Source organism: Rhincodon typus, chromosome 3 (genome assembly GCF_021869965.1).
Source record: "Rhincodon typus isolate 14 chromosome 3, sRhiTyp1.1, whole genome shotgun sequence".
NCBI lineage: Eukaryota > Metazoa > Chordata > Chondrichthyes > Orectolobiformes > Rhincodontidae > Rhincodon > Rhincodon typus.
The window spans coordinates 13,307,873-13,334,298 of record NC_063334.1 but is presented as its reverse complement, the minus strand read 5'-3'; the positions used below and the strand labels follow the sequence as shown (position 1 = coordinate 13,334,298).

At 39.5% G+C, this 26,426-nt stretch overlaps 1 protein-coding gene across 5 annotated transcripts in view; it reads left to right on the top strand.

Moving 5' to 3' along the window:
* The window catches only part of rfx3 (regulatory factor X, 3 (influences HLA class II expression)), a 134,889-nt gene that overhangs the window by 25,954 nt on the left and 82,509 nt on the right, over window positions 1-26,426 (top strand). For 4 of the 5 annotated variants that reach the window (XM_048621083.1, XM_048621081.1, XM_048621077.1 and 1 more), the window contains one exon: window positions 21,123-21,197. The exons of the other annotated variant lie outside the window; for it this stretch is intronic. In XM_048621083.1, coding sequence (XP_048477040.1) covers window positions 21,123-21,197 — 75 coding nt within the window. The remainder of the gene's footprint in view (window positions 1-21,122; window positions 21,198-26,426) is intronic. 5 annotated transcript variants of the gene reach the window in all.

Genomic DNA, 26,426 nt, shown 5'->3' with positions numbered 1-26,426 from the left:
TGCACCTTGTTGTCTCACATGAGAAATCCTCCTGGTCTAGGTTAGCTGTAACTGGGAGTTTAAAAACTCAAATCGTTTCATGAGGAGGCATTGGGAGAGGGAGTCTCAGTGAACCTAGATAAGGCTTCTGAACAGCCATTCTTGGCACTTATTTGCTCTTGTGGCTGCCTGTGCTCTGCTGCTGGGTTCAAAAGGCCGAGTTTTAATCCAACTTGCCCATTTGGAGTGAAAGTTGCACTTTTCAAGACACTTTTTACGAAGGCAGGTCTGGCATTTTCGGAGAGTTCGCTACTTAAACCAGCTGCATCTGTTGCCAAAATCCACAAAGCGTGTTTATAGGTTTAATATTATTAAAGGTATAAACACATCACATGTGAACCTGCCTTTTCAACCCAGAATAAAGTAGTTTTCCCATTAGACTGTCAAAATATATGAAAATAATCAAGTTACATTCGAGTTAATCATTTCAGAATGTATTTCCAGACTTTGTTGAAATACAAATGGCCAGCACATCATTTAGACCCAGCCTATGAGATGATGATAAGTGTCTAATTAAAGTGTCAATTTTTTCCATGCAATAGTGGTGTGGAAAAATGCTACAGTCCATTTTGGAAGGTGTAATCGCAGAACAATACGGTGGCTCACTGGTTAGCTCTGCTGCCTCACAGCACCAGGGACCCGGGTTCGATTCCAGCCTCGGGCGACTGTCTGTGTGGAGTTTGCACATTCTCCCCATATCTGCGTGGGTTTCCTCTGGGTGATCCAGTTTCCTCCCACAGTCCAAAGATGTGCAGGTTAGGTGGATTGGCCATGCTAAAATTGCCCATAGTGTTCAGGGATGTGTAGATTAGGTAGGTTTATAGGGGGATTGTTCTGGGTGGGATGCTCTGAGGTTCAATGTGGACTTGTTGGGCCGAAGAGCCTGTTTCCACACTGTAGGGATTCTGATTTTTACAGGTAGGAATATAGTGATAAGATCAGATAAAGTCAGCATTGACTTAAGAAGGGGAAACTTGATAAATCTGCTGGAATTTTTTGAGGCTATAACTAGTAGAGTGGATAAGGGGGAGACAGTGGATGCAGTTTACTTGGATTTTCGGAAAGCTGTTCATAAAGTTCCACACAAAAGATTAATGTAAAATTAAATGACAATTGCAAGTTGTGTACTGAAATGGATAGAGAACTAGCTAGCAACTAGGAAGCAAAGAGCGGGAACAAGCCTTTCTCTAAGTGGCGGCCTTTTTCTAAGTGGCATATCACAGGGATCTGTACTCGGACCCCACTATTCACAATATATTAATGATTTAGATGAAGGAATTAAATGTAATATCTCCAAATTTGCAGATGATACAAAGCTGGGTGGGTGGCTTCAGCCATGAGAAGGATGCTACAGTGTGATTTGGACAAGTTAAGTAAGTGGGTAAATACATGGCAGATACAGTACAGTATAGATAATGTGATAGATTGGAAAATGTGGGAGGCGGAATGAAATGTGGGTGTCCTTGTACACCATTCATTGAAGGTAGCCATACAGGTCCATCAGGTGGTGAAGAAGCAAATAATATGTCAGCCTACATAGTGAGAGAATGAGAGTACAGGAGCAGGTGTGTCTTGCTGCGATTGTATAGGGCCTTGGTGGGATCACACCTGGAGTTTGGCTTCCTTATCTGAGGAGGAATGTTCTGGCTATTGATGGAAGGCAGAGAAGGATTACCAGAGTGATTCCTAGTATGGTGGACTGACACAGGGAGAGACTGGATCGGTTAGGACTGTTTTCACTGGAATTTAGAAGAAAGAGGGAGATCTCATAGAAACCTAGAAAATTCTTAACAGGATTAGACCGGCTAGATGCAGAAAGGAAGTTCAGGGAGTCCAGAATCAGGGGTAAAAGTCTAAGGATAAGAGGCAGACCTTTTAGGACAGAGATAAGGAGAAATTGCTTCACTCAGAGAGTGGTGATCCTACGGTATTCTCTACCATAGGACACTTGAGGCCAAAATATTGAAGACTTTCAAGAAAGATGTAGATGTTGCTCTTAAGTATCCAATTGATGAGATGAAATTGAAGACTCTTAACAAATTAATACTATTAGACTCCGGGATCAAACACGTGTCAAAAACAGATGAAAATGTTAGCTAAAGACAGAGAAATGAAAAATGTTTTAACTGATAAAATAAAATCTTGTCATTATAACAAAACCATATGAATCATTACTCTTCCATGAAAATCATGTTTTGCATAGATCTAAAGTTTAATACAGTAATTTAATAGCTGCTTAAAATGCCCAGTGGTTTGTCTTAAGCACGTAATTGGAAATGAACGATAGTTCAAATTTACGTATACATCTTTCAGAAAAATATCACAGCTCATGTGTATTGAATAACTAGGCTAGCTTAATTACATTTTGCCTCTTATCTTGCATTAGGTGATGCTGTTTGAGACCTTGTAACAGTGTGTATTTTAAAATTGATTATAAAATGGATAATTGGAAAGTTGTTCTCTCTTTGTTAGATAGTAATCATGTTCCCATTATTATCTGTCTCTCCATTTTTCTGGTCCCATGGGCAGCAGCATCTATAACAAGGCGGATGGTTTACTGTCAGCTAGTGAGCAGTGTCCAAAACCAAGCTTGTGAGCATTCCCCACAAACTGTATTTACTCTTATTTACTTTTGACAGGGTTTTGATAAGCATCTCAATGGTGTGGTACCTGTGAGCATAAATGCAAGCTACACAACTTCCTGGCTGCTATTATCTGAAGATCAAATGAGCAGTACCACAGCAAGAGTATTCATAAGCAAAGCACCAACTTGTGTAACGAAGTCATGGTATTTTATACAGAGTGGCTTTATTGGGCATGGCTGTTCATTTGTTGGAATGTGAATCTGTGAAGGTTTAAATGCTGATCAGAATTTGATCAATTAAACCAACCAATATTATTTTTCTAAAGCAAGGTACTGTGCATGCTGGCAATCTGAAATAAAAATGAAAAACGTTGGGACTGGGCACAGCCTATGTAGATATAAGATACTTTCCTGCTCCTCTGCTGCCTGGCCTGCTGTGTTCCTCCAGCTCCACACTGTGTTAACTCTGACTCCAGCATTGACAGTTCTTACTATCTCACAGCCTGTGTGGTTATGTGCGTTTTCCATCAATTGTTTTCTGTGTTGTGTGTGAGTGTGTTAACATAAAGGGGCTGAATTGTCTGCCCAGTAAATTCTGGATTGCCATGTAGAATGGCATGCAGAGTATTGCTGACAGACTGTATGGAGTGAGAAACAGAGTTAAAGAGCAGAAGTTCCTGGCAGGTGTTGGGACCACATGTGGATGTGGAGTCCAGATACCTACACAGTTAACAAGCTGCTTCTGGAAATCCTGACAATATAAGAATGGTAGGGAGGCAGCTTCTTTTTCACACAGAGGATGGTGCTTGTACGGAATGAGCTTCCAGAGGAAGTGGTGGAGACTAGCACAGTTACAACATTTGAAAGACATTTGAACAGGTACATAGATAGGAAAGGTTTGTAATAAAGGCTCAATTTGTGCGTTTACCTGACCTAATTGTCTTACTACCTCTGAAGCAGGCTACCAAATTACCCCTTCCCCAGCAAAATTCACCCAACAACAGAGAATGCATCAGGGGATCACCTAGATTTGGCTCACTATTTTCCTGGCCTCCAAGATGTCTCAGTGGGGCTTGGAAAATACAGCCCAAAATATTAGTTTACAATAACCTTTCATCAAAACTAGAATGGATGTAGAGATATAAATGAAGTGGTAAAGAACAAATGGGGAGGTATTTGATAGGGAGAAGACAGAAGAGATGAACAAATGAGAGGTGACAGTATCAGGTAAAATGGGATGGTAATGGGACGGTAATGGGACAAGCAAATAAAGTGTCGTGGAGGGCAAGTAGGAAAAATGTAAATCATTGCCAACAGCTGGCATTTAAAAACAAAAAGAAATGGAGAAAAGAAAAATTAGGGCGGAGTTTATAATCTAGGATTGTTGAATTCAGTGTAGAGTCCAGAAGGCTACCAGGAGCTGTTCTCCGAGCTTCATTGAAATAATGCAAGATACAGAGGATAGAAATGTAACAGTGATGACAGGAATGGAGTGGGGAATTAAGATAATTGGCAAATGAAAACTCAGGGTCACACGTGAATTGAATGGAAGAGTACTTCAAAGCATTCACCAATCTGTGCTTAATCTCCCTAATGTAGAATGGATCATGACCAGTGAATACAGTATTTTAAATTGAAAGAATTGCAAGTAAATCATGCTTCATCTGAGAACTGTGTTTGGAACCTTTGGCAATAAAGAAGGAGGATGTAAAAGGACAGGTGCTGTGTGAACAGGAGTGGATGTTGAGAGTGATATGAGAAAGTGTCACAGAGAAGACAGTCCCAACAGATTGCTGAAAAAGAAGGGGAAAATATGTTTGGTAGCAGCAATGGCAGAGCATGATATAGTAATGTAGAGATCTGGTGAGGAAGCAGGAGAGGACAAGGAAAATTATAACATGGTACTGTATCAGGGACGATACAGTGATATGGGATTGTGAGCAGAAATAGCATGAAATGGATTGGATGGTTTCAAATGTGTTTGAAGCATAGGCTTATGAACAGCAAATTAATGTAATGTCTTTAAGTGGTTAGAAGTGTAATTTGTGCAAAAGGTTGGAACTTGCAATGTTTTATATTAATAAAACAAACTGTGTATGTTGAAGATCTGAAACAAGAACAGAAATTGCTAGAGAAATTCAGTACATCTGGCAGCATCTTTGAAAAGAAAGCAGTGTTTTATATGAGTTGCCTAGCAGGAAAAGAGGTTGGGAAAATTTGAGAGTATTCAATCAAGTTTCTAATGGCATACTTGCCCTACTTTGTTCATGCAGCAGGGAAAATAATAATACAGAAAACCAACAACTGTTGCGTGGCAGGGGTTAAAGTGTACTATACTATTTTTGAAATAAGACAAAATGTGAACAGGCTTGGCAGTTAGCTTATATGGAAACGTGGATGCACCGTAGTTGTTTCAAGGACATCAAAACTTCACAGTTATTAAGTGCTAATTTGCATTTTGAGCTGAATATTCAAATTTGTCTTGCTGTTTAGTGTGCATTCAAACAAAACAAACACATTCTCATGTGATTCCCCAAGGTACTAAAGCAAGTTGTTAGGAAATAGAGTCTGAAAATGGAGGGAGGACCCACTTGGAACCAATTTAGCTCAAGCCACCCAGTGTTTCTGGATTGGAGAAATTGAAGCGCATGCCTTTGGGTAAAGGAAGCTCTGAAAATTAATCAAAATCCCTTCAGCATCATTTTGGAAGAAGTTTATTACATGTACGCAAAAGGCTCCACAGAATGATTTTATCAGGGAGTTGAGATGTTTCTAGCTGACGCTGAGTAAATACTATTTGCATCAAAAGATGACACCACTGAGAGTGTGGATGATTCCCAGTTACTGAAGGATCTCCAGTAACTGCAGTGTCGAGATTGCTGATGCTAAGAAATAGTGTAGTTTGACTGTGTTCTAGGGATCTCATAATTTCATGGTTGGAGCAAGGGCTGAACGTGGTAATTCAATGCAGTCCATCTCCTTTCAGTAGCCGCTTGCATTTGAGTAAGTACACTGAGCACTTTCTGAATGGTGAACGATAAGGAAGGGAGTTAAAGCATCAGATGACTGGTGGGTTCCCATAATGATTTGAAAATAGCATCTTAATATCATATCAGTTCTGAGTATCTTATGCAGGAAGCCCTGACAATTGCATCTAAACATGTGACGTTTACCAATGAGGTTGAGCACTGCAAAGATGCCTGCTGCATTGGGCTTTAAAAACGTTCAGTGCCATCCCACGGAAGCATTGAGCAGATACCAGTTAAATTTCCACAAGGAGAAAGAACTTCAGAATGCTGGTTTTTCACTGATGTCCCTTGTAGTGATTGAATTGAGGTCAGCCAGGTGGACCTCATAGAAGATGAACAAAAACAGAAGTTGCTGGAAAAACACAGCAGATCTGGCAGCATCTGTGAAGAAAAAAATCAGAGTTAACGTTTCGGGTCAGGTGACCCTTCCTCAGAACTTGAGTTCACTCTGAGAGCTGGCTCTGACGAAGCGGGACCAATGCCACGTACTATTCACGTGTAAATAAAGGGTGACTTGGTGACGGGATACCAGCTTCTGTAGAGTTATTTCATACCCAAATCTCTGGTTATTTTTGCATACTGTCAGTTGAAAATTAAGAATTGGTCTCCAGCCATCATTCTTTTTTCATTATGAAGAGAGATCTTCTAGGCAATTTTTCATTCCAGCGCTTTAGCATTGCTAGAAGTGCATCAGAAAACCTGTTTACTTGTCTAACTTGGGATTCTGCCACAGTCTGACAAAGTTATTAAAATAGTGATGGAGCAGCTACAAGAAATGCCTGGACTTGATGTTTAAAGAAACCCAAGAAAATATGAAGAAAGAGAAATAGCTTGAAGAGAAGAAATTTAAACTTCAAAATTATTAAATCAAAGTTTTTTTCAATCCTATCTATTTTCATAGTCCTCATTTGTGATCTTTGGCAGAGGAATTTTAATTTCCCCACCAGACAAAATAACTTTTGAATGTATTGCCTTTAATACTGAAACAGATGAATGTGGTTTTAAAAATTAATTATTTCTATCAGTGCTAAAGGGATTTTGAGCAACAGACTTTTGTCAGATTGTCAGAAATAAACATTCTGTATTGGCAACACTGTGGCTTAGCGATTTGCACAGTTGCCTCTCAGCGCCAGGGACCCGGTTTCAATTCCACCCTTGGGCAACTGTCTGTGTGGAGTTTGCACGTTCTCCCCGTGTCTGCGTGGGTTTCCACCGGGTGCTCCAGCTTGCTGCCAAAGTCCAAAGATAAGCAACTTAAGTGGATTGGCCATGCTAAATTACCCATAGTATTCAGGATGTGTAGATTAGGTGTGTTTGCCGTGGGAAATGCAGGGTTATGGGGATGGGTCTAGGTGGGATGCTGTTCGGAGGGTCGGTGTGGACGTGTTGGACCAAATGGCCTGTTTCTACATTGTAGGGATTCTACGTACCCTAATCCTCATTGTGGATTACAAATATGTTAGCTAATACTAAATGTGAGCAATCTTATAGCATTCTTACCAATTCTGCTATTTCCACCTTCATTATGCTCAGTATGTATAAATCTAACCATGCAACTAATTAAAATAGTAAAATTCTTGTGTATTTATTAAATTATTTTTCATAAAAGTTTTTTTTAAACTCCCCTCTGTTTTAATTGAAAATTAGAAAAGACCCTAATGAATCACCATGCTTTCCCCAGAACAGTCATTTATTATGGTCAACTTGAGTCAGCTTTCCAATTTTCTGCCTGTTTTTTGTGCATCATTGTGCTGTAAGAGTATGCTTAAGACTACCTGAGCTCACTTGATGTTAGGACATTTCCATCAGTTATGGGACAGGAGAAGAAGGAATGTTTCGACCTGGCAAACAACCCAATAATCCTCCTCCAACCACCATTGACAGCCATCAGGACGTCTTGGCAATCCATACCCAGAACTGTCCTGAAGAACGGCCACCAGACTCCAAATATGTTAACTCTGCTTTCTTTCCATAGATGCTGCCAGATCTGCTGAGTTTTTTTTAACCAGCAATTTCTGATTTTTTTTTTTCTGATTTCCGGCATCTGTGGTTCTTTTTTTGTTTAGTCATTCTGCTCAACTGTTCATCTTTCCTGTCAGGTCAGAGTTTAGAGATGGGGCGTGGTCTTACGCTGTAGACCAGCTAATAGTTAAAGAAGCAATTAGGATTCCAGTATTTTTCAAATTTCTCCTGATCCTAAGTTGTTTTTGTCATTGCTTCTCTAATAGATTTATATCAGTCATTTAACTCATTACTTCCATTTTTCTGTAAATGATTGAAGTTGCACTTTTATAAAGCATTTTAGCATTACAATTTGTCAACTGAGAAAATCTTCAAGCATCCAAGAATGTGCCTGCTAATTTTGTTTTAACTCAATTGCAAATTGAGCTACTGCTGAATCTTATGCTGCTGTCAGATTACTACTATCCTCCTAGTTCAGTCAAAGTGACAATAGTGGTTAAAGCAATCATAATCCAACAAATTGGACATCACCATTTAGTTTTTAAAATGGAATGATTTCATTGTATTGGCGAAGTTTGAGTCAGATTGGGGCACAAAAAGAATTGATATCATTTAAAGTGATCTAAGTCATTCATATCAAAATTTCCTAGAAGTTGTAGTGATGTGTGCTGTAGATGCATCCTTGCAATGGTACAGGTTTTCAGCAAGTCCCGGCCCAATGTTTACTGTAATCGCATTTTTAACTTGAATCTAATGACTATTATGAGGACTGGGCATAATTTCAAAATTTTACTTTATTTGTCAACTAAGTGTGATTAACATGATGAAATCACCATTATCACTTGTGAAGTTCTCTTTCCTCCTTCTAGTAAGAAGATTGAGAGGCTTAAATCTTGCTATGTGATTTTGATTGTGTGAAATAAGCAATCGGTAAACCGGGCAGTTACATTTACGATATTTATCTAGTACTACATGTGAAAGGTTCGTAGGTTTCTGTATCAAGACTTTTAATAGATATTGGCAGTTTGTAGTACATTGTAGTACAAGGTTGCAATGATTTATCACCCTGATCATACAGGTCATAAATTCAGACAGAAGGAAGCAACTGTAATTCTATCTTTTGATTTCCAACTCCTTAAAGCATGTAATTCCACTACTGTATCAGCAATACATAGGGTTTCAACATTCTACTATGAGCCATCGTTAGTGCAGATGCTTCAAGCTCTTATTTTCTTTTGTGGGGATTTAAGGAGATTCTATTGTGCTGTAACTAGCTAAATAAAACCATAATATTTTTATATAACTTCTTTGGAGCGTTTACTCCATTAAAATAATGCCTACAATCAATTAACTGAGCTTTAGTACAATTTAAAAGGGCTCTTGTGGCAAAGTGGTAATGTCCCTACCTCTGAGCCATGAAGCTTGGGTTCAAGTCCCACCTGCTCCGGAGGTGTGTACTAACATTTCTAAATAGACTGATTAGAAAATATCCACAATTAAAAAGGGAGTTAATTTAGATCATGTTTCACATTTGCTGAAATGTTACCACCAACCCTTCTAGGATGGAAGTCCAGACACTAGCTGGGGAAACAATAATGAATAAAACTCTCACCATGAGAAATTGATCAACTTGCATTGAAATTTGATTGTTTGTTTGAATTGAAACTTTAAAAATTGGAATGGTAAAGAAGGAGGTTGGTTTGCTTAATCTAAATATATTTTAATTGTTGTTTTCAGAGTATACTAAATGTTACTTGAGAATGTGAAGCTTTCTGGTTTAAAACTAAGGGTAGAAATGGGGGTCAAGCTACAGGATGAAGAACCGTATGATCATCTCACTGTGCTGTCAGTCTCTGTGGTTCTATCTTTAGTTGTCAGCTTTCTCCATAGTATACTGGCACATGCATTTCTCTTGCAAAGGTTGTTCCTTAAGTAACTTCTTAAGTGAATGTTTTAAAAGAGAAAGACTTGTAGTGACATTACACTGTTCATGTCTTCAATGTGCACCCAAAACACTTTATAGCTACTAGTTAAAGTAGGAAATCTTAGGATTTTTAACCGTAATCTTAACCTATAATCATTGTAAATCCCTAACTACAGGTAGTCAGCCAGGTCCATCACTTCCCCATGTTGGAGTCTAAACAACAGATTTTTGCGCACTTTGTTTTAAAAAAAGTTATAATTATAAGACAGAATTTTTTTACTTCCAATACAAGAAAGTAAATCACTTATTAATTCAAAACAACAACATTGGCAAGAAATTACTGTTGATGTAAGTAGAAGGCAAATGCACAGCTATTTCATTATACGTTCCTTTGTTCGTTATTTTAAGAGGACATCAGTTCTTGATATAAGTGTTCCCCTTTCAAGTCCCTTTTAAGTTCATACAGTTACTTTCATTTTCATATTTGAATTATCTATAACCCTTCCAGCAGTAACTATTTTTGACACTGGATTATGGTCAGTTCTAAAATGCCAGAAAGTGCATGAAATAAAATGCTAGCAATCATTCTGTGGACTTGCCTCAGATCCACCAAGAAGATGAATCTGACATTTTTAATGCACAGATCTTTCTTCAGTAAAGTCAAAATTATCATTGTTATTAACTGTATGTTTGTGTATTTTAATATTTTTTACAATTGTAGCTCAAAATGTGATTAACTCAGATCCTATGCACCTTTATTTCAACCTCTAACTTCTGTTTAGTCATAGAGTCTTAGAGGTTAGCAGTACAGAGAAAGGCCATTTGGCCCATTGATACTGCGCTGGTCAAAAATAACCACCTATTCTAATCACGTTTTCCAGCACTTGACGTCACAAGTGTACATCTAAAAATTTCTTGAACTTTATGAGGGGTTCTACCTTTAGGACCACCCTCACAGTCAGTGATTTACCACCCTCTGGGTGAAAAAGATTTTCGTTGCATCTCCTCTAAACCGTCTGTTCTCGTCTATGCTCTTGGTCATTGATCCCTCCACTAAAGGGAAAGTTTTGCCCTGTCAGCCTCACAGTGCCAGGGGCCTGGGTTCGACTTCAGCCTCAGGTGTAGAGTTTGTATATTCTCCCTGTGTCTGCATGGATTTCCTCTGGGTGCTCCAGTTTCCTCCCACAGACCAAAGATGTGCAGATTAGGTGGATTGGCCATGCTAAATTGCCCATAGTGTCCAGGAATGTGCTGGCTATGTTGATTAGTCACAGAATTATGGGGATAGGGTAGCGGGGTGGGTCTCGACCGGAATCTCTGCGGAGGGTCGGTGCAGACTCCATGGGCCAAATGGCCTACCTCTGTGCTGTTGTGATTCTATGATACCCTGCTTATTCACTCCATAATTTTATAAATCTCAGTCATGACCCCCTCAGTCTCCTATGTTCTCAGGAAAACAACCCCAGACTATCACATCTGTCTTCATATGTAAAACTCTCCAACCCAGGCAACATTCTGGTAAATCTCCTCTGCATCCTCTCCAGTGCTGTCACATCCCTCTTATAATGTGGAAACCCAATCTGCACGAAATACTCCAGTTGTGGCCTAACCAACTTTTTATACAGTTCCAGCATAATCTCCCTGCTCTTAAAACTCTCTGCCTTGGCTAATAAAGGCAGGTATACCATATGCCTTCTCAACCACTTTATCTACTTGCCCTACCACCTTAAGGGACTGGTGGACATGCAAATCAAGGCCCCTCTGATCCTTGGTGCTTCCCAAGGCCCTTCTGTTCATGACCTCACACTTATCTGGATTAAATTCCATTTACCACTGATCAGTCCATCTGACTAGCCTGTCTGTGTACTCCTGTAGTCTAAGGCTACCTTCCTCACTATTTACCACCTCTCCAATTTACATATCATTCATCAAGTTGTTGATCAAGCCTCCTGCACTCCAGTCTAAATTGTTTAAATATACCATAAACAGTGAGGGCTCCAATACTGAATCCACTGGACACAGGCTGCTAGTAACAAAAATACACCTTGATCATCACCCTCTGCGCAGCTACTTTTGGATCCAATTAGTGAAATTTTCCTTGGATCCTATGGGCTCTTACCTTTGCTATCAGTCTCCCATGTAGGACCCCATCAAAAGCCTTGCTGAAGTCCGCAGCTGGTCTCCTCTTCAAAAAATTCAATCAAATTGGTCAGACATGACCTCCCTTAACAAAAACCATGCTGATTGTTCTTGATTAATTCCTGCCTCTCCAAGTGCATTTGTCATAATGCTTATATTCAGAGTTTTTGACTCTTCTGGACTTGTATCAGTTTTTAGAAGCTATTGGTCAATTTTTATTGATTTTTGAGTTTGGCATGTATGGCTCTGTTGAGCCTCAGCGGGTGATACTGGATAGAATGCTAATTCTCATATTTGTTTTCAGGAAATCTCAGTTGGGAGTTCAAATATAGACACATCCTGCGGCGGATGTTTTGGCATTGCTAATGCAGGATTTTATTTGTCTCATTACTTGGAGTTTAAAGAAACAAGCATCAAAAAAAGATAAGTCGAAGAAGGGACTTCTTTGTCTTGAAGGGCTGTCTTGCCCACAGACACTCAGTCCTAGCATACTGCACGACTGGAATAGCTACCAAAAACATTTCTGATCTAATTCTTTCAATGGGTATGACTCCAGCATTCATTCAGCGTGTGGGATAAACAGGCTGCGAGAGAGAGAGAGAGCAGCGCTGTCAATTTTAAACTGTCCTGTAAGAATTTCAAGGCATTTCCTTGATACAGAGTAAAGGACCACAATTGTGGAAAGGGTAGTGATGCTCATTTTCAGGGACTTTTGATGACCATAGAAGTTCCAATGGCTTGCAATTGGTTGAATAGTTTGGTTACACAGGGACCATAGAAATTACATACACTTGTGGATTTTTATTTTAATCATTGTTCCAGAAAAGGATTTTTTAAAGATAGCAAATTTGCTGTTTGAAATCTTTAAAAAAAAAAAAAATGGAAAAACTATTTCAAATGCTTTGGAGTTGATTACAAATCCAGAAAATTGGACTCTAGATATGGTGCGATGAATGTAATTTTGTGTCCCAGTGGTGCACTGTTTCAATTCCAGTACAGTGTGTGTCAAACACTGTCTTGGCCAGGTTGCTAATTCTGATGTTGTGACTACACATTGCAAGCATGCATAGACAGATTGTGACATCAGTCATCATATAACTTTACGTTGGTGCTGTTGTTTTCGACATTATCACGTCATTACTGTCTTCACAGTTGAAAATGAATCACTGTTGACAGTTTAAAGAGATTATCAATCATTCTCAAGTAATTTGCTAGCTACTGGCTCTGTTTGACGTTATAAATGAGTTTGGTGGTTTGCAGAGTTATATACAAGCAGTTATGCTACACATGCAGAAGATCTTGGTTCTGACTTCAGGAGTTTAAGTCTTCTCAGTACTGGGCGCCATTGTTGTCATCCATTTTGGGTTACAGAAAGAGGGAGATGGGCATACTGCTCATAGTGGGAGGAGGCATCATCCACCTCAGGTCTTCAGGGTGCATCTCCCACCACCAGGATCAGTGGAAGATAGTTGCAGAACTCTGCTACCCTAGGCTTCAGCCTCCAAGCAGAACAAGAACAGTGTTGTGTCTGTGAACCTGGTTGTGGCTCTGATTTTCTTCTTGTCAGAATCCTCCTTAGACTGGGGCTATGTGGATATGCATCATTTCCTGATTCACTATAGACTACGTTGGAGAAATTATTTTCTTTCCACCAGGAGAAGGGAGTGTCCCTTAAGCAGCATCTCTAAAACCAGTTATCTAGTTATTTTACTCATGGCTGTTTGTGGGACCTTAATCTGTTCAATTTTGTTGTGGCATTTTCCTACATTGCAGCAGTACATTAAGCAACCTTAATTTGCTGTGAAGTGTTTTGCAAGATTGTTGTGAGTGTGATCCATTTTGGGTTACAGAAAGAGGGAGATGGGCATACTGCTCATAGCGGGAGGAGGGGAAGCCGAGCCCATAGCAGGAGGCATTATCCACCTCAGGTCTTCAGGGCGCATCTCCCACCACCAGGGTCAGTGGAAGATAGTTGCAGAACTCTCTACCCTAAGCTGCAGCCTCCGAGCAGAACAAGAATAGTGTTGTGTAATATCCAAAACATTGACTGCTCCTTTCCTCCAGATGCTGCCTGGCCTGCTGTGTTCTTCCAGCCTCCTGTTTGTCTACCTTGGATTCCAGCATCTGCAGTCTCTAGTTATATAATTTGAAGTTATTTTTGTTTCTTTCTCACAATCTCTTGGTGGTTACTGACCACCACCTTTCATGGCTGGATGTGGCTGGACTCCTGAACTTGGATCAGTGTCAGTTGTGCAGTTGTCTAGTTCAGTTTTTCACATGGTACTTCCACACTTTGCTATCCTGTGTCATGGCTTTACTGAATTGACATCTCATTTTTAGCCTTGATGTTTTATAAATTTGAACAGAGAGTAGAAAACCAAGCAATTTATGATGAACCTCTATATTTTGGTATTGTGTTCAGTTTTGGTCACCACATTACAGGAAGGATGTGGAGGCTTTGGAGAGAGTGCAGAAGAGGTTTACCAGGATGCTGCCTGGATTAGAGGGTATGAGGTATAAGGAGAGGCTAGAAAAACTTGGGTTTTCTTCTCTGGAGCGTTGGAGGCTGAGGGAAGACTTGATTGAAGTCTGTAAAATTATGAGATGCATAGATACGGTTGACGGTCAGAATCTTTTTCCCAGAGTTGAAATGTCTAATACTAGGAGGTATGCATTTAAGGCTAGAGGGGGAAAGTTCAAAGGACATGTGAGGGGCACGTTTTTTACAGAGAGTGATAGGAGTCTGGAACACACTGCCAGGAGTGGTGGTGGAGGCAGATACAGTAAGGGCATTAAGGGACTTCTAGATAAGCACATGAATATGCAAGGAATGAACGGATATGGACCAAGAGCAGGCAGAAGGGATTAGTTTCATTTGGCATCATGTTTGGCATATTATTAGGGGCCAAAGGGCCCATTCCTGTTCTGTGTACTCTATGAAACCGTATTTTGACCTCAAGTGGAATATTACGTCCAATTCAGGGCAGCAGACTTTAGGAAGGATGTGAAGGTATTAAACATGGTGCAGAAAAGATTCAGAAGGATGATTCCAGGGGTGAGAAACTTTAGTTATGAGGATAGATTGGAGAAGCTGCAATTATTCTTCTTGGAGGAGAGAAGACAAAGGGAAGATTTCATTTAAGGTATGCAAAATAACAAAGATTGTAGGCGGAGTACGTAGGAAAAAACTGTTCATGTTAGCATACGTACAAAAAATAGAATCACAGAATTCCTACAGTGTGGAAACAGTCCCTTCGGCCCAACAAGTCTTCACTGACACTCAGAGCATCTCACCCAGACCCATTCCCCTATAACCCACTTATTCCACACATCCCTGAACATTATGGGCAATTTAGCCTGGCCAATCCACCTAACCTGCACATCTTTGGACTGTGGGAGGAAACCGGAGCACCCAGAGGAAACCCATGCAGACACAGGGAGAATGTGCAAACTTCACATAGACAGTTGCCTGAGACTGGAATCGAACCCAGGTCCCTGGTGCTGTGCTAACCACTGATTTGAGATTATTGGCAAAAGTAGTAACTGTGATGTGGGGAAAATTTAAATTCTGTGGAGTAGGTGGTTAGGATTTGGAATGTTGTGCCTGTGAGTGTGATGGAAGCAGATTCCTCGAGTCCTTTCAAAGAGAATTGGATATTTATCTGAATAATAAAGTTTCAGAGCTGCAGAGAAAAAGGAAGGGAATGGGAATTGGTGACGTGCAGTTCCAGAGAACTAGTAAAGGTACAATAGATTAAATGGCCGCTTTTTTTGCTGTAACCATTGTATGATTCAGTAATGTTAACTTTGTTCACTTTTATCATTGAGCAATAATGTGGGAGATCAATGAATTGGAAAAATACAAACAAAATATGCTTCATAGGAAAGAAGCAATGTATTGATTCCAAAACACACAATTCATATAGGCAAAATCTAAAATGCTTTAAATGGAATTGTTGTTTGTATGAAAGTAAGGAGATTCTTATTTATTGATTTCTAAATTTTATCTAGTGCTGCTGAAATTAAGTCTCTGAAATAATACCATCCTATGACCTGAATAAGACAATTATAGGAGTTTATTAAAGGAAATGTCTGGCCATTTAATTAAATTTTCCAGATTATTGCATTTCAATTTTTAATTAAAAGATTAATTGGTTATGTAAGTGCTTATTTTATGTTGAACAGAGAAGTATTTTAAACTTTATTCCTTGCTTTTGCATATGTTTAATTTATTTTGAAGGTTTTTCTAACATTTCTACCTCAAAGGTCATCTGCCTGTATATCATGGTCAGGGATGGCATATGTTGAAGCTTCTAGCTACCCTGCCCTATTAAAAATCCTGTAGAAATGTTCAAGAGCAGGAAGGGGAAAACTTTCTTTTATAGGGAAAAATCAAAATTCTGTTTGGAACCCCCTCTCAGTGATGAGGCTGTGGTCAGTAACATCTTATTTGAATTATGCACTCACATTTGGATCCTTCTCACCTTGTGTGCATTGCATTGAAGCATCAAAGCAAGTTGTCTTCATGTTATCCATAATCTTACACTATTTATGCATTCCTGTTTTTCTGATTTCTTTTTTGGAAAGGAGTTATTTCCCAATTTTCCTCCTTGATCTGGAATATTGAGTTCATTTTCATTTAAACTATCAGCAGACATTACAGAAAAAGAAAATAAGTACACACCTCAGCTGAATGTGAATGCAGGTATCATTAGCGAATGTATAATGGCCTGGATTTTCCAATTGCCAGATGGTTGTTTCTGCAGCGTCATGGTGTCTCTGTAATTCCATAGATTTATCAAAGAACGGATTGATGGTGCTAAAGGTTGCATTAGGACCCAGCAGACTCCAAGAGAATTGTCTGTGAAATTGAAAATTCTGATAAGCAGTTTCCTTTCACCTGAAATCCTACAAGGATGTCTAGTTAAATTGGAGACTTTTGAGAGGTCTGCTGCGGTTAAGTTAATCAGAAAATGTTAGATTAAAAACATAGGCTAACTCCTAGGTAACTATTAAATTGACTCCTCAACTCACCATTTGCCCCTAAGTACAGATTCCCAAGATCCCTTAGAACCCCTGGTGCTGAACCTGACAATCCTACCCACTTGGCAGCAAGGCCTGATGCAGCATAATGTTCATCTCAGTGAGCCCTGTGAACAGGGGCCCATTGAACTTCCTTCCCATTGTTTCTCTGAGTCCATAATGCGCATTTTCTTTTTTGTGTCTGTCTGTATAAGACAGTTAGGAGTTAGTCTGTATAAGGAGTTAGAGTTTTAACTAGTAGAATTATATGTTGAAGGTTCATAAATGTTTACTTGTAGCTAGAATCTATTTATTTGGAATAAATAATAATTTGAGTTGAGTACAGAAACCTGGCCCATCAATTCTATCAAACGGGGTATAAAAGACAGGTAAATTGGGAAATTTTGGTACTTTTTATAAAATCTTTAACTTTTCTGATGACTCTTGAATAGTGGTGCAAGTCCAGTGAGATACAACATCTCAAAATCCATCAATATCCTTCTCCCAGTTCACAACGGTTTTGTATCATCCACTGCCTACCCAAGTCAAGGTCATTAATAGAAATGAACAAAATTAGCTGTCTCAATACGGACTCCTGGAGATGTCTATTGCGTAGGTTTCCTCCAGTCTAATAAGTAATTGTTCACCATTCTCTTCCATTTACTGTCACTCAGTCAACTTCATGTTTATGTTGCTACCGACCTTTTTATTCCATGGGTTTTATCTTTATTGACAAATCTTTTTTTGGCAAGGGTTATCCATTCATGACTCCAGGCCAGACCTCTCAGCTAATGCAACTGGGAGACAGTGAGAAGCATGCTTCCCCAAGGAACATTTTTATAGTGCCTAAAACGCTTCCATTTCCTGGACCTCTGATGAAGCCCTGAAGTACTCAACTGATTTGAGATAGAATGTTGCACCATCTAAGACCATGAAGGAACAGCCAATTCCATCATTTATAAGGATAGAAGATGAGGAGGAGGAGGAGGACAAGTGCAGAGGCAGGATGAGGAAAGTGAGCTAGAACATAAACAGCCCCTTTCCATGTAATCTAATAACTCAAGCAATGCAAAATGACCTAAATTATAACTCTCCATTCAGCAACAATCTTATACTCTTTATCTTTCTGTCTACAGTGTCAGGTTGATCGCAATGTAAAATAAAAATTGCCACAAAGTAAACATTCTAAATCAAATTTATGACTAACATCATGCCATTCTGCATATTAAAGTCAATAATTCACATTCTTGCGATACTTGTCTTCCATGTGCATTGGTTTACCTTAGTCCTCCAACGCAGTATTACCTCAGATAGTTGAAGCTTGGCTCAAAAAGGTTGCCGACCTCTAGTTCAGAAGACTGTATGGATTTGGAGTATGAAAGGTCAGAAGTCACACGACACCGAGTTTATAATCCAACAGGTTTATTTCAAATCGCCAGCTTTCTGAGCGCTGCTCCTTCGTAAAGTGAAGTCTTGGAATCTGACTGAATAGCTTTGAGCCTTGAAAACTGGGCTTCATGCTGCATCATATTGACCTGATCTGAAGTGGTCTGGACTAACTGGGTGACTGACTGCAACAAGGACGTCAGTAGAGTTGGAGCAGGACTGATGTTTCCTTAAGAGAAGATGGCAGATTCATGGTTCATGGAGACACAAACAGTTTTACTGGATGGTGTCTCTGTAATTCCATAGATTTATCGAAGAACGGATCGATGGTGCTAAGCAGCCCTGGAAATCCCCAGTTACAATGATGACAGTCAGATCATAGCAGCTGGTTTTGTGGCAATGTGACATTGGCCAACAGATGCTGTATGTTGTTAGATTCCAGAAGTATAATGATGAAAGTGACAACACATCCAATTTGGTAAGCAAAGCTCTAAGGCCTGCACAGAACTCTTCTGGTAGGTTTCCTAATGCATCAAGAATTTTGTTATGTTTACCTATCAACTTTATATTGTAGCCTAATGCATCAAAGACATCATCAGATTCTATAGTGATTGAACTAGAGTGCAATCCATCGGAGGTTAAAGTATGTAGGCTGATTGTTCTCCTCCAGTCCTTAGCTTTTTTGCCTCTTCTTATGCAACACCAGCTCCAACAAGAAAAATGAAAGTTGTCAATGAGCATCCTGCAATTTGTTTTAGTCGTGAGATTGTCAAAGTTGAATAGCTACCAGTGTGTGCAAACTGAGAGTTGTGGGTGGAAGACTTGCAATCTTGCTACGTTTGTAAGGGTGAGAAGAACTTTCAGTGTTAGATATCGATAGACATTGTTGGTAGCCAATGACACGTAGAGAATTGAGCAGAGGATAAGGCTAGTGATGCATTTGGTTGGATATGCCATTCGAAGGTGAGCTCACTTACATTGACTAATCTGGTAAGATTATTACAATTCTTCCAGTGATTCATCTCTTTTGGAGTAACACTCCTGACACAAACTTCTGTCACTACTTTTATCACTGTCTGCTGTTTAGATTTCTAGAATGTCTCCTGCCTTCTTTCAAATATCTCTTCTTTCCTGCTCTATTGCTAAGATCTCCAGTGCATTGTGTAAAAGCCAGTATGCTTGTGCTGTCATGTATTCAGCCATTGCATGAAGTATCACAGCCCAGGTCGATTTTTGAGTTCAAAATCACTGATGTTCCTTGCTTTATCTCTCTTTTTTTCATGAACATGGAAGTTATGTTTGCTCTCTTAAAATTTGCAAGAACCATTCTAAAATCTAGAGAATGAAAGTTTAAAACCAGTGTGTCCACAGTCTCTGTAGCTTTTAAAACCCCAGAATCTGCCCAATGCATTCAAAACTTCAGACTGTTAAAAATAATTTTTGAATCCGCAATCTGACTTGAATCCTGACCGGATGACTCAATGCATTAATATCTTCCTGTAACTACAGTGACCAATCCTCTACACAGTACTCCAAATGTAATTTCCCTTCTATTGCATTCAATTCCCTGGCAATAAACTGTAACATTTTATTAGCTTTCCTGATTACTTGCTGTACCTGTATACTAACTTGTGATTCAAGCATTATGACACCAAATCTCTCTATCTCGGAGCTCTGCAATTTTTCATAGATTCCCCTTGTCTAGAGAATCTAAAACTAGGAGTCAATTTAAAAATAAGGGTATGCCCATTTAAAATAGACATGAGGAAACTTGTTTTGCTGTGAGGGTTTTGAGTCTTTGGAATTTCCTTCCTCAAAAGACAGTGGATGAGAATGTTAAGATATTTTGAAGGCAGAGGTAAATAGATTCTTGATAACCAAGCAGATGAAAGATTATCGGGGATATGCAGGAATGTAGAATTGAAGTTAAAATCAGATCAGCCATGATCTTACAGCATTGCAGAGCAGATTTGAAGGGCCAAGTAGTGGAAGGCAAGGGCTTAATGGTATTATCGCCAGACTATTAACCTGGAAACTCAGTTAATGTTCTCGGGTCCTGGGTTCAAATCCCACCATGGCAGATAGTGGAATTTGAATTCTGTGATAATCTGGAATTAAGAATCTTGTCATCACTGATGACAAGAAACTGTTATTGATTGTCAGGAAAACGCGTCTGGTTCACTAATGACCTTCAAGGAAGGAAATCTGCCATCCTCACCTGGTCTGGCCTACATGTGACTGCAGATCCACAACAATGTGGTTGATTCTCAACTCCCCTCTGAAATGGCCTAGCAAACCATTCAGTTCAAAGGCAACTAGGGTTGGGCAATAAATGCTGGCCAACCAACAATGCCCATGTCCCACAAGTGAACTTAAAAAAATACCTGTTCCTTGTTCATAAATTCAGATTAAACTCTGATAAATCACCTGCATGATGTTGTTTGTAATTCTTTGTAATTTTACTTTCAACAGATTTTTAACTTTCCAATGTCCGAGCTCAAACACAAAATGTAGAATATAGTTGGCACTTGAAGTGAATCTTGTGTCTGATACAAATAGCAGAATATGCAGTTGATCTTTGAAGTATAACATGTAGCTGTTACATGTCACGTGGCATATAGATGCATTAGTACATGCAGTGCAATGCATAGCTGTTATTCTATTAGAATATGCAATCAAATACAAACTGTTACATACTGTGAGATCATGGCTGATCTGCACATACGATTTACCAGATTTGTTACATTGCATAATTGGCAGTTGGTCTGCAATCCACATACCTCTTAAGTAGCACATTGTACTGCAGTATGACTTGGTCTTTTCCCTGAGTTCATTAAAATAAATTGAACTTAAGAAAATGATTTGCTTTTAAGTTGTATAGAGCTAGAGCACTCTGTATAATAAAGTTGTCACTTAAAACTTGCTCTTTAAAAAGTCCTGTTGTGCTTTTTTTGTTAATTTTCATTTATTTCTATGTGCATTAAAATCTGCTTTCACTGTCTTATCTTGAGCTCTTTTTAATGCTATCTATCATCAGATTGAAATGGCGATTGAGACACTCCAAAAGTCTGATGGTTTGACAGCTCACAGAAGTACTCTTCTCAACAGCCATGTAAGTTGTCTTTTCCTTCAAAACCACCTGAATCTTTCACCTGTTACAAATATCTTTTTCTGAATAATTCTGCTGCTACTTCTGCTTATTTTGTTTGTACTGACTTTTTGCATCATGTATTAGCATTTTGTATTGCTTTCCTTCCCCTTACTGGAATGAACAATCGATCATGTTGAAATGTGATGTTAGAAAAAAGTGAAATGAACATTTCCGAGTGATTCCACTGGTTTCTGACCACAACTTTGTCACAACACTGGGCGATACCTCTAGGGAGAGCAAGCAATGATCTAGGACAGAATCTTCACAGTCTGATTTCTTTTTGCTTACTGTGTTTTTGGCCCAAACTTCCAATATGGGCTAGTACCCAACTGATGAAGAGGTTAAAAGAACAAAACTTACTAGGTCTCTGTACTTAACAAGAAAATAAATGTTTATTACAAACAAACTGTCTTTAAAGAATGGCAATTATGAAATGTGAATGCTAACTTATAACTCTAAACTTAACCTCTATCCCTTCTTAAATTTCCTCCTTCAGAAGCAGTCAGATACACGGACAGGACCATAGATTCAATGAGTTGTTTCTTTTGGTTGCTTCCAACTTCTTTTAGCTCTTTGCTGTTGACGCAAGATTGCTTGCACACTAATGCTGTTTTTCATTTCCTGGTTGAGAATTTGTTTTTTTCACTGTCCTTAAAGGTGTGTTATTCCTCCTTGAGCAGGAAATTTAGCGAAAATTTAGTCAAAGACAGCTAGCTGTCAGTGAAGATATTCTGGTACTTCCACACAAGAGAGAGAGATACAAAGAGAACTTTGCCAATTGCTTTCTCTTTACAGCTTGGTACTTGTGTGTTCTGCTGGCCTCACACAAAACATGGTCATCCGATCGGGAGCCAATCACTTTTCCTTTTGTTGAGAACCCATTGGCTCTATGGTTTCTGTTTCTGTTTCTGTTTTCCCTGTCCTAGGGTAAAAACAGCATTGTATACAATTCATGTTATGTTCCAGTGAATGTGATTTTTAAAACTGCAGCCATCTCTTTGCACTATCTTCTATGTTTAAAACAGTATTTTCCTTTTTTAGTCCACAGCTCAAAAATAAATAGAAAGATGTAGTCTTTACATGATTAAAGAGGTGAACAAATAAAATGCATCACTGTCATAAAAGTGTCATAAAATAAATTTCTGTTCTGTTTTCTTAATCTGGTATTTATAAATGGAACCTCAGCTACTCTGCCCCTATCGCATGTTGTTGCCCATTCCAGATATGACTGCACCAATACCTGTTTGCTTTCTTTCCACTTTTCACGCTTCACATTTCCACCTCATATTTCTTTCCCTTTCCAATTTTATCCTTTCTCTCCTGAGTGCTCTGATGCTGGATAAAAGTCTGTAGATATTATACACCCTCATCTGAAGTAGCGAGAATCATTACTTAGTATAAGATATATAAAAACACACATATGTATAGATGTTGCTCAGCCAGTTCTAATGCTTCAGCTGACTAGTAAAATATGGTACAAGTTTACTTTTGCTGTTAGAATTTTAGATGAATTCCTAACTGGATTATGTTTTATTAATAGGCAAAGTATTCATTGTCCATATATGAGGACAGTTTGTGAAACTAATTGTTTCAAAGTGATGATAATCACAGCTTAACCAATCTTTTCCTTTACTGATGTGTATGTTTTGCGCTGGGTTTTAACAACACTCTTCCTCCATGCCTCTAAACCACCTTCACTCACCACGCACTGCCTAACCATCCCTGGTCTCCAGATCAGGCACTCGTTACTGTGACTGTTGGCTAACAGTGCTCACTACTCTACCCATTGGCTGCAAGCTGTCCAAAAGCAGGCTCCTGCCTTTCCAAATGACAGTAGCCCTGATACTAGTTAATTGGTTGCTGGATGAGCCTGAAATGCAGCCAGAGGTTCCCCACACAGGTGAGGTGGGATTTCCTCTGGCTATTGAGATGATTGTGGGAACTGCTGCACCCTGACAAAATCTAGCCCAATATTGTATTTTTATTTCAGGAATGCCAATTTTTCTCCCTTCCCAACCCATCTAATTAAGTTAATTGCATGACTCCAGTTGCTTAATCCAAATAACTAATAAAACATTGTAAAGAAGTGGAAAAGTACCATTAATTTTTCTGCCCCTATAATTGTTCTCCTTAATTGCTCAGAGTGATGTTCAGGAGATTTTAATGTTTAGTTCCATGAAAGCCCAGGACATCCTTTGAGAGATTGCAAACCTACAGTTTATTCAATATTTGTGGGAAATCCAGCCTGAGAGTTCAGTGGGTAGTGTGATTTAGTTCTGCACTTCACTGCTCATTGACAAACTGCTGCAGTAAGTCAAACGTGTTCTTAAGGTTCTTAATGTTTTCCAATGCCACCACCCAACTGGAGGAAGAGTCAGACAAACTGTCACAATTGGTTCAGCATTGCTGTTTTTGATGCTTTTTTTACAACTATATCCATATGAACATAACACTGAAATTCTAGTAAAATCTATGTAATATTAAGATTCCATATGGCTTACCCCATTTTTTTATGTTGTTCCTTGTTTCAGTCATTTATTTCGTTAAGGCAATGTGAAATTGAGCCCTGCAGATCAGGAAGTTCCAAGGTTCAATCTTTCTTGTTAATGGTTTGCAGTAAGGTTTAATGCACTGTTTTATGAGTAGGACAAGTGGACAGTGATTTATGTTGCAAGCAAATACGTGCAGACTTTAAAGCAATGTCCAAGAAAAAAATTTACATTTATGTAATGCTTTTCATGACCTCTGACATCCCAAAACACTTTATATCCAATGAAATACTCTATTTTAAAAGTATAATCACTGTTCTACATTGGAACAGGGCAGGTTTGTTCTTTGACTTGGTGTCTGTTGACACTTAGTGGGTGAAATTGAATAGACTGTGAAAAATGGCACAGGGCTTGTGATCCACAATTGCCCCATGCCCATTCAATGTGATGCAGAACTTCACACTGCCTGATGAATACAATAATGCCGTGCAGCCAAATCTAATTACCATTTTGAATGGTCGCAAGCCTCCGCAGAAGGCCTAAAATCGTAAAAGGCTCTTACCAGTTAAAGTTAGGCTGCAGTACTTAAACGAGTGTTGCAGTGAGGTTGAAGCATTTGGTTCAAGTCTTCATACAAATCATCTTATCATGGAAGAAAAGTGAATAATGATTCAACTCCCAAGGTTCCGAGATACTGCATTGAAAACTTTGTCAATGAAGACTTTTCAGTGGTGTTACCATAGTTGAATCCTCCCAAAATTAATATCTTGGGGGCTCCCATTGACCAAAGTCTGAACTGGGCAAGCCACACAAAATACAAGAGCAAATCAGATTCTTGGAATCCTGTAGTGAGTAACTCCAGCTCTTGGCTCCCTAAAGCCTTTCTTTGTTTAGCAACACTCCCCTGGACCTTACCATTAAGTGCGTAAGTCCTACGCTGATTTGCCTTTCCAAAATGCTGCACCTCGCATTTATCTAAATTAAACTCCATCTGCTACTCCTCGCCGATTGGCCCATCTGATCAAGATTACTTTCAGCTCATGTCACTCTAGGATTCAGTGCTTTTGTCCATGTTTGAATCAAGGCTGTAATGAGGTCAGGAGCTGAGTGGCACTGTACTGAAAAGAAAAAATACTCGAAATCTCAGTGGGGCAGGCAGCATCCATGGAGAGAGAGAGAGAGCGCAATTTAATGTTTTGAGTCTAGATGACTCTGAAGTGTAGAGGGGACAGCATTTATGCAGTAGTGGTGGGGCAGAGTGCTGGGGGAGAAAAACTGCTGATATTGTAAATTAAGTGATTGGAATGTGAGAATGGCAGAATAATGGGGTGTTTAACTGCCAAACTGGAAAGAACAGATAGTCACGTTGGAGTGAGGGGAGGTTAGAGAATGCAACACGTAAAGCTAAAAAAAAAAGAAAGAAGTGGGAGCGAGTTCACAGTCTGAAGGTGGTGAGCTCAATATTAAGGCCAGAAGGTTGTAAAGTGCCTAGTCTGAAGACAAGATATTCCTCCAGTTTACCTGTGATTTGCTGGAGCATGCCAAGGTCAGACAAGTGGACATGCAATCAGGATACTTTGTCAAAATGACCAGCTACGGGAAGCCTGGGGCCATCCTTGTGCATGGACCGGTGGTGTTCTGCAAAGCAGTCACCCACTCTGTGTTTGGTTTCTCCACTGTAGAGTAGGCCACATTAAGTGCAGCAAATACAATAGACCAGATTGGAGGAGGTACAGGTGAAATGCTGCTTCACCTGGAAAGACTGTGAGCAGGGAGGAGGTGAAGGGGCAGGTGTTGCACCTTCTGCAGTTACATGGAAAGGTGCAGTGGGAAGAGGGGTGGTGTTGGTAGCAGTGAAATGGACTAGTGTCCTGGAGGGAACAATCCCTGCTAAATGCAGATGGGGTGGGGGTGACAGGAAGATGTGTTTACTGGTGGTGTTCTGCTGGAGTTGTCTGAAATGGCAGTGGATGATCCTTTGAATGTGGAGGCTGGTGGGATGAAAAGTGAGAACAAGGGGGACCAGATCATGCTGTTGTGAGTGATAGGAAGGGGCAAGGGTGGATGCAAATGTGATAGGTCAGTTTCAGTTGAGGGTCCTATCAACCCTGTCAAAATCTTTTTGACCATTGTGTCAGAATGTATTGACAACAATTTGTTAATGCATCATGATTGATAATAGCTATACATTTTAAGTTATTGTGGAACAGTTCGAACAATGTTAAATTTCAGAAGATTTAGTATGTATGAATTGCCATGGGGAGCTATTTATTGGATGCCTACTACACCACTTAAGAGATTTTGACAGACTTGCAGCAGAGTGTTGATTGACTGGAAGTCAGGCTTGCCACTGCCCATTGAGGACGACATTCTGCTGCAGAGCGCTGCCGTCTTATGTGACTGTCTGTCTAACAGAGTTCTCTACTACTAGTAGTGCCACCAGAGTCTTTTTTTATTTAATTCCTTCACAGGATGTGGGTGTCACTGGCCAGGCCAGCAATTAGTGCGCATCCTGAATTGACCACAGTAGTCATGTGTAGATCAGACCCAGTCCTTCCCCCAAAGGGAACTAGATGAGTTTTTACAACGATCGACAATGGTTTTATAGTCACCATTAGACTCCTAATTCCAGATATTTGTTGAATTCAGATTCCATCATATGCCATGCCAGGATTCAAACCTGGGTGCCCAGAACATTATC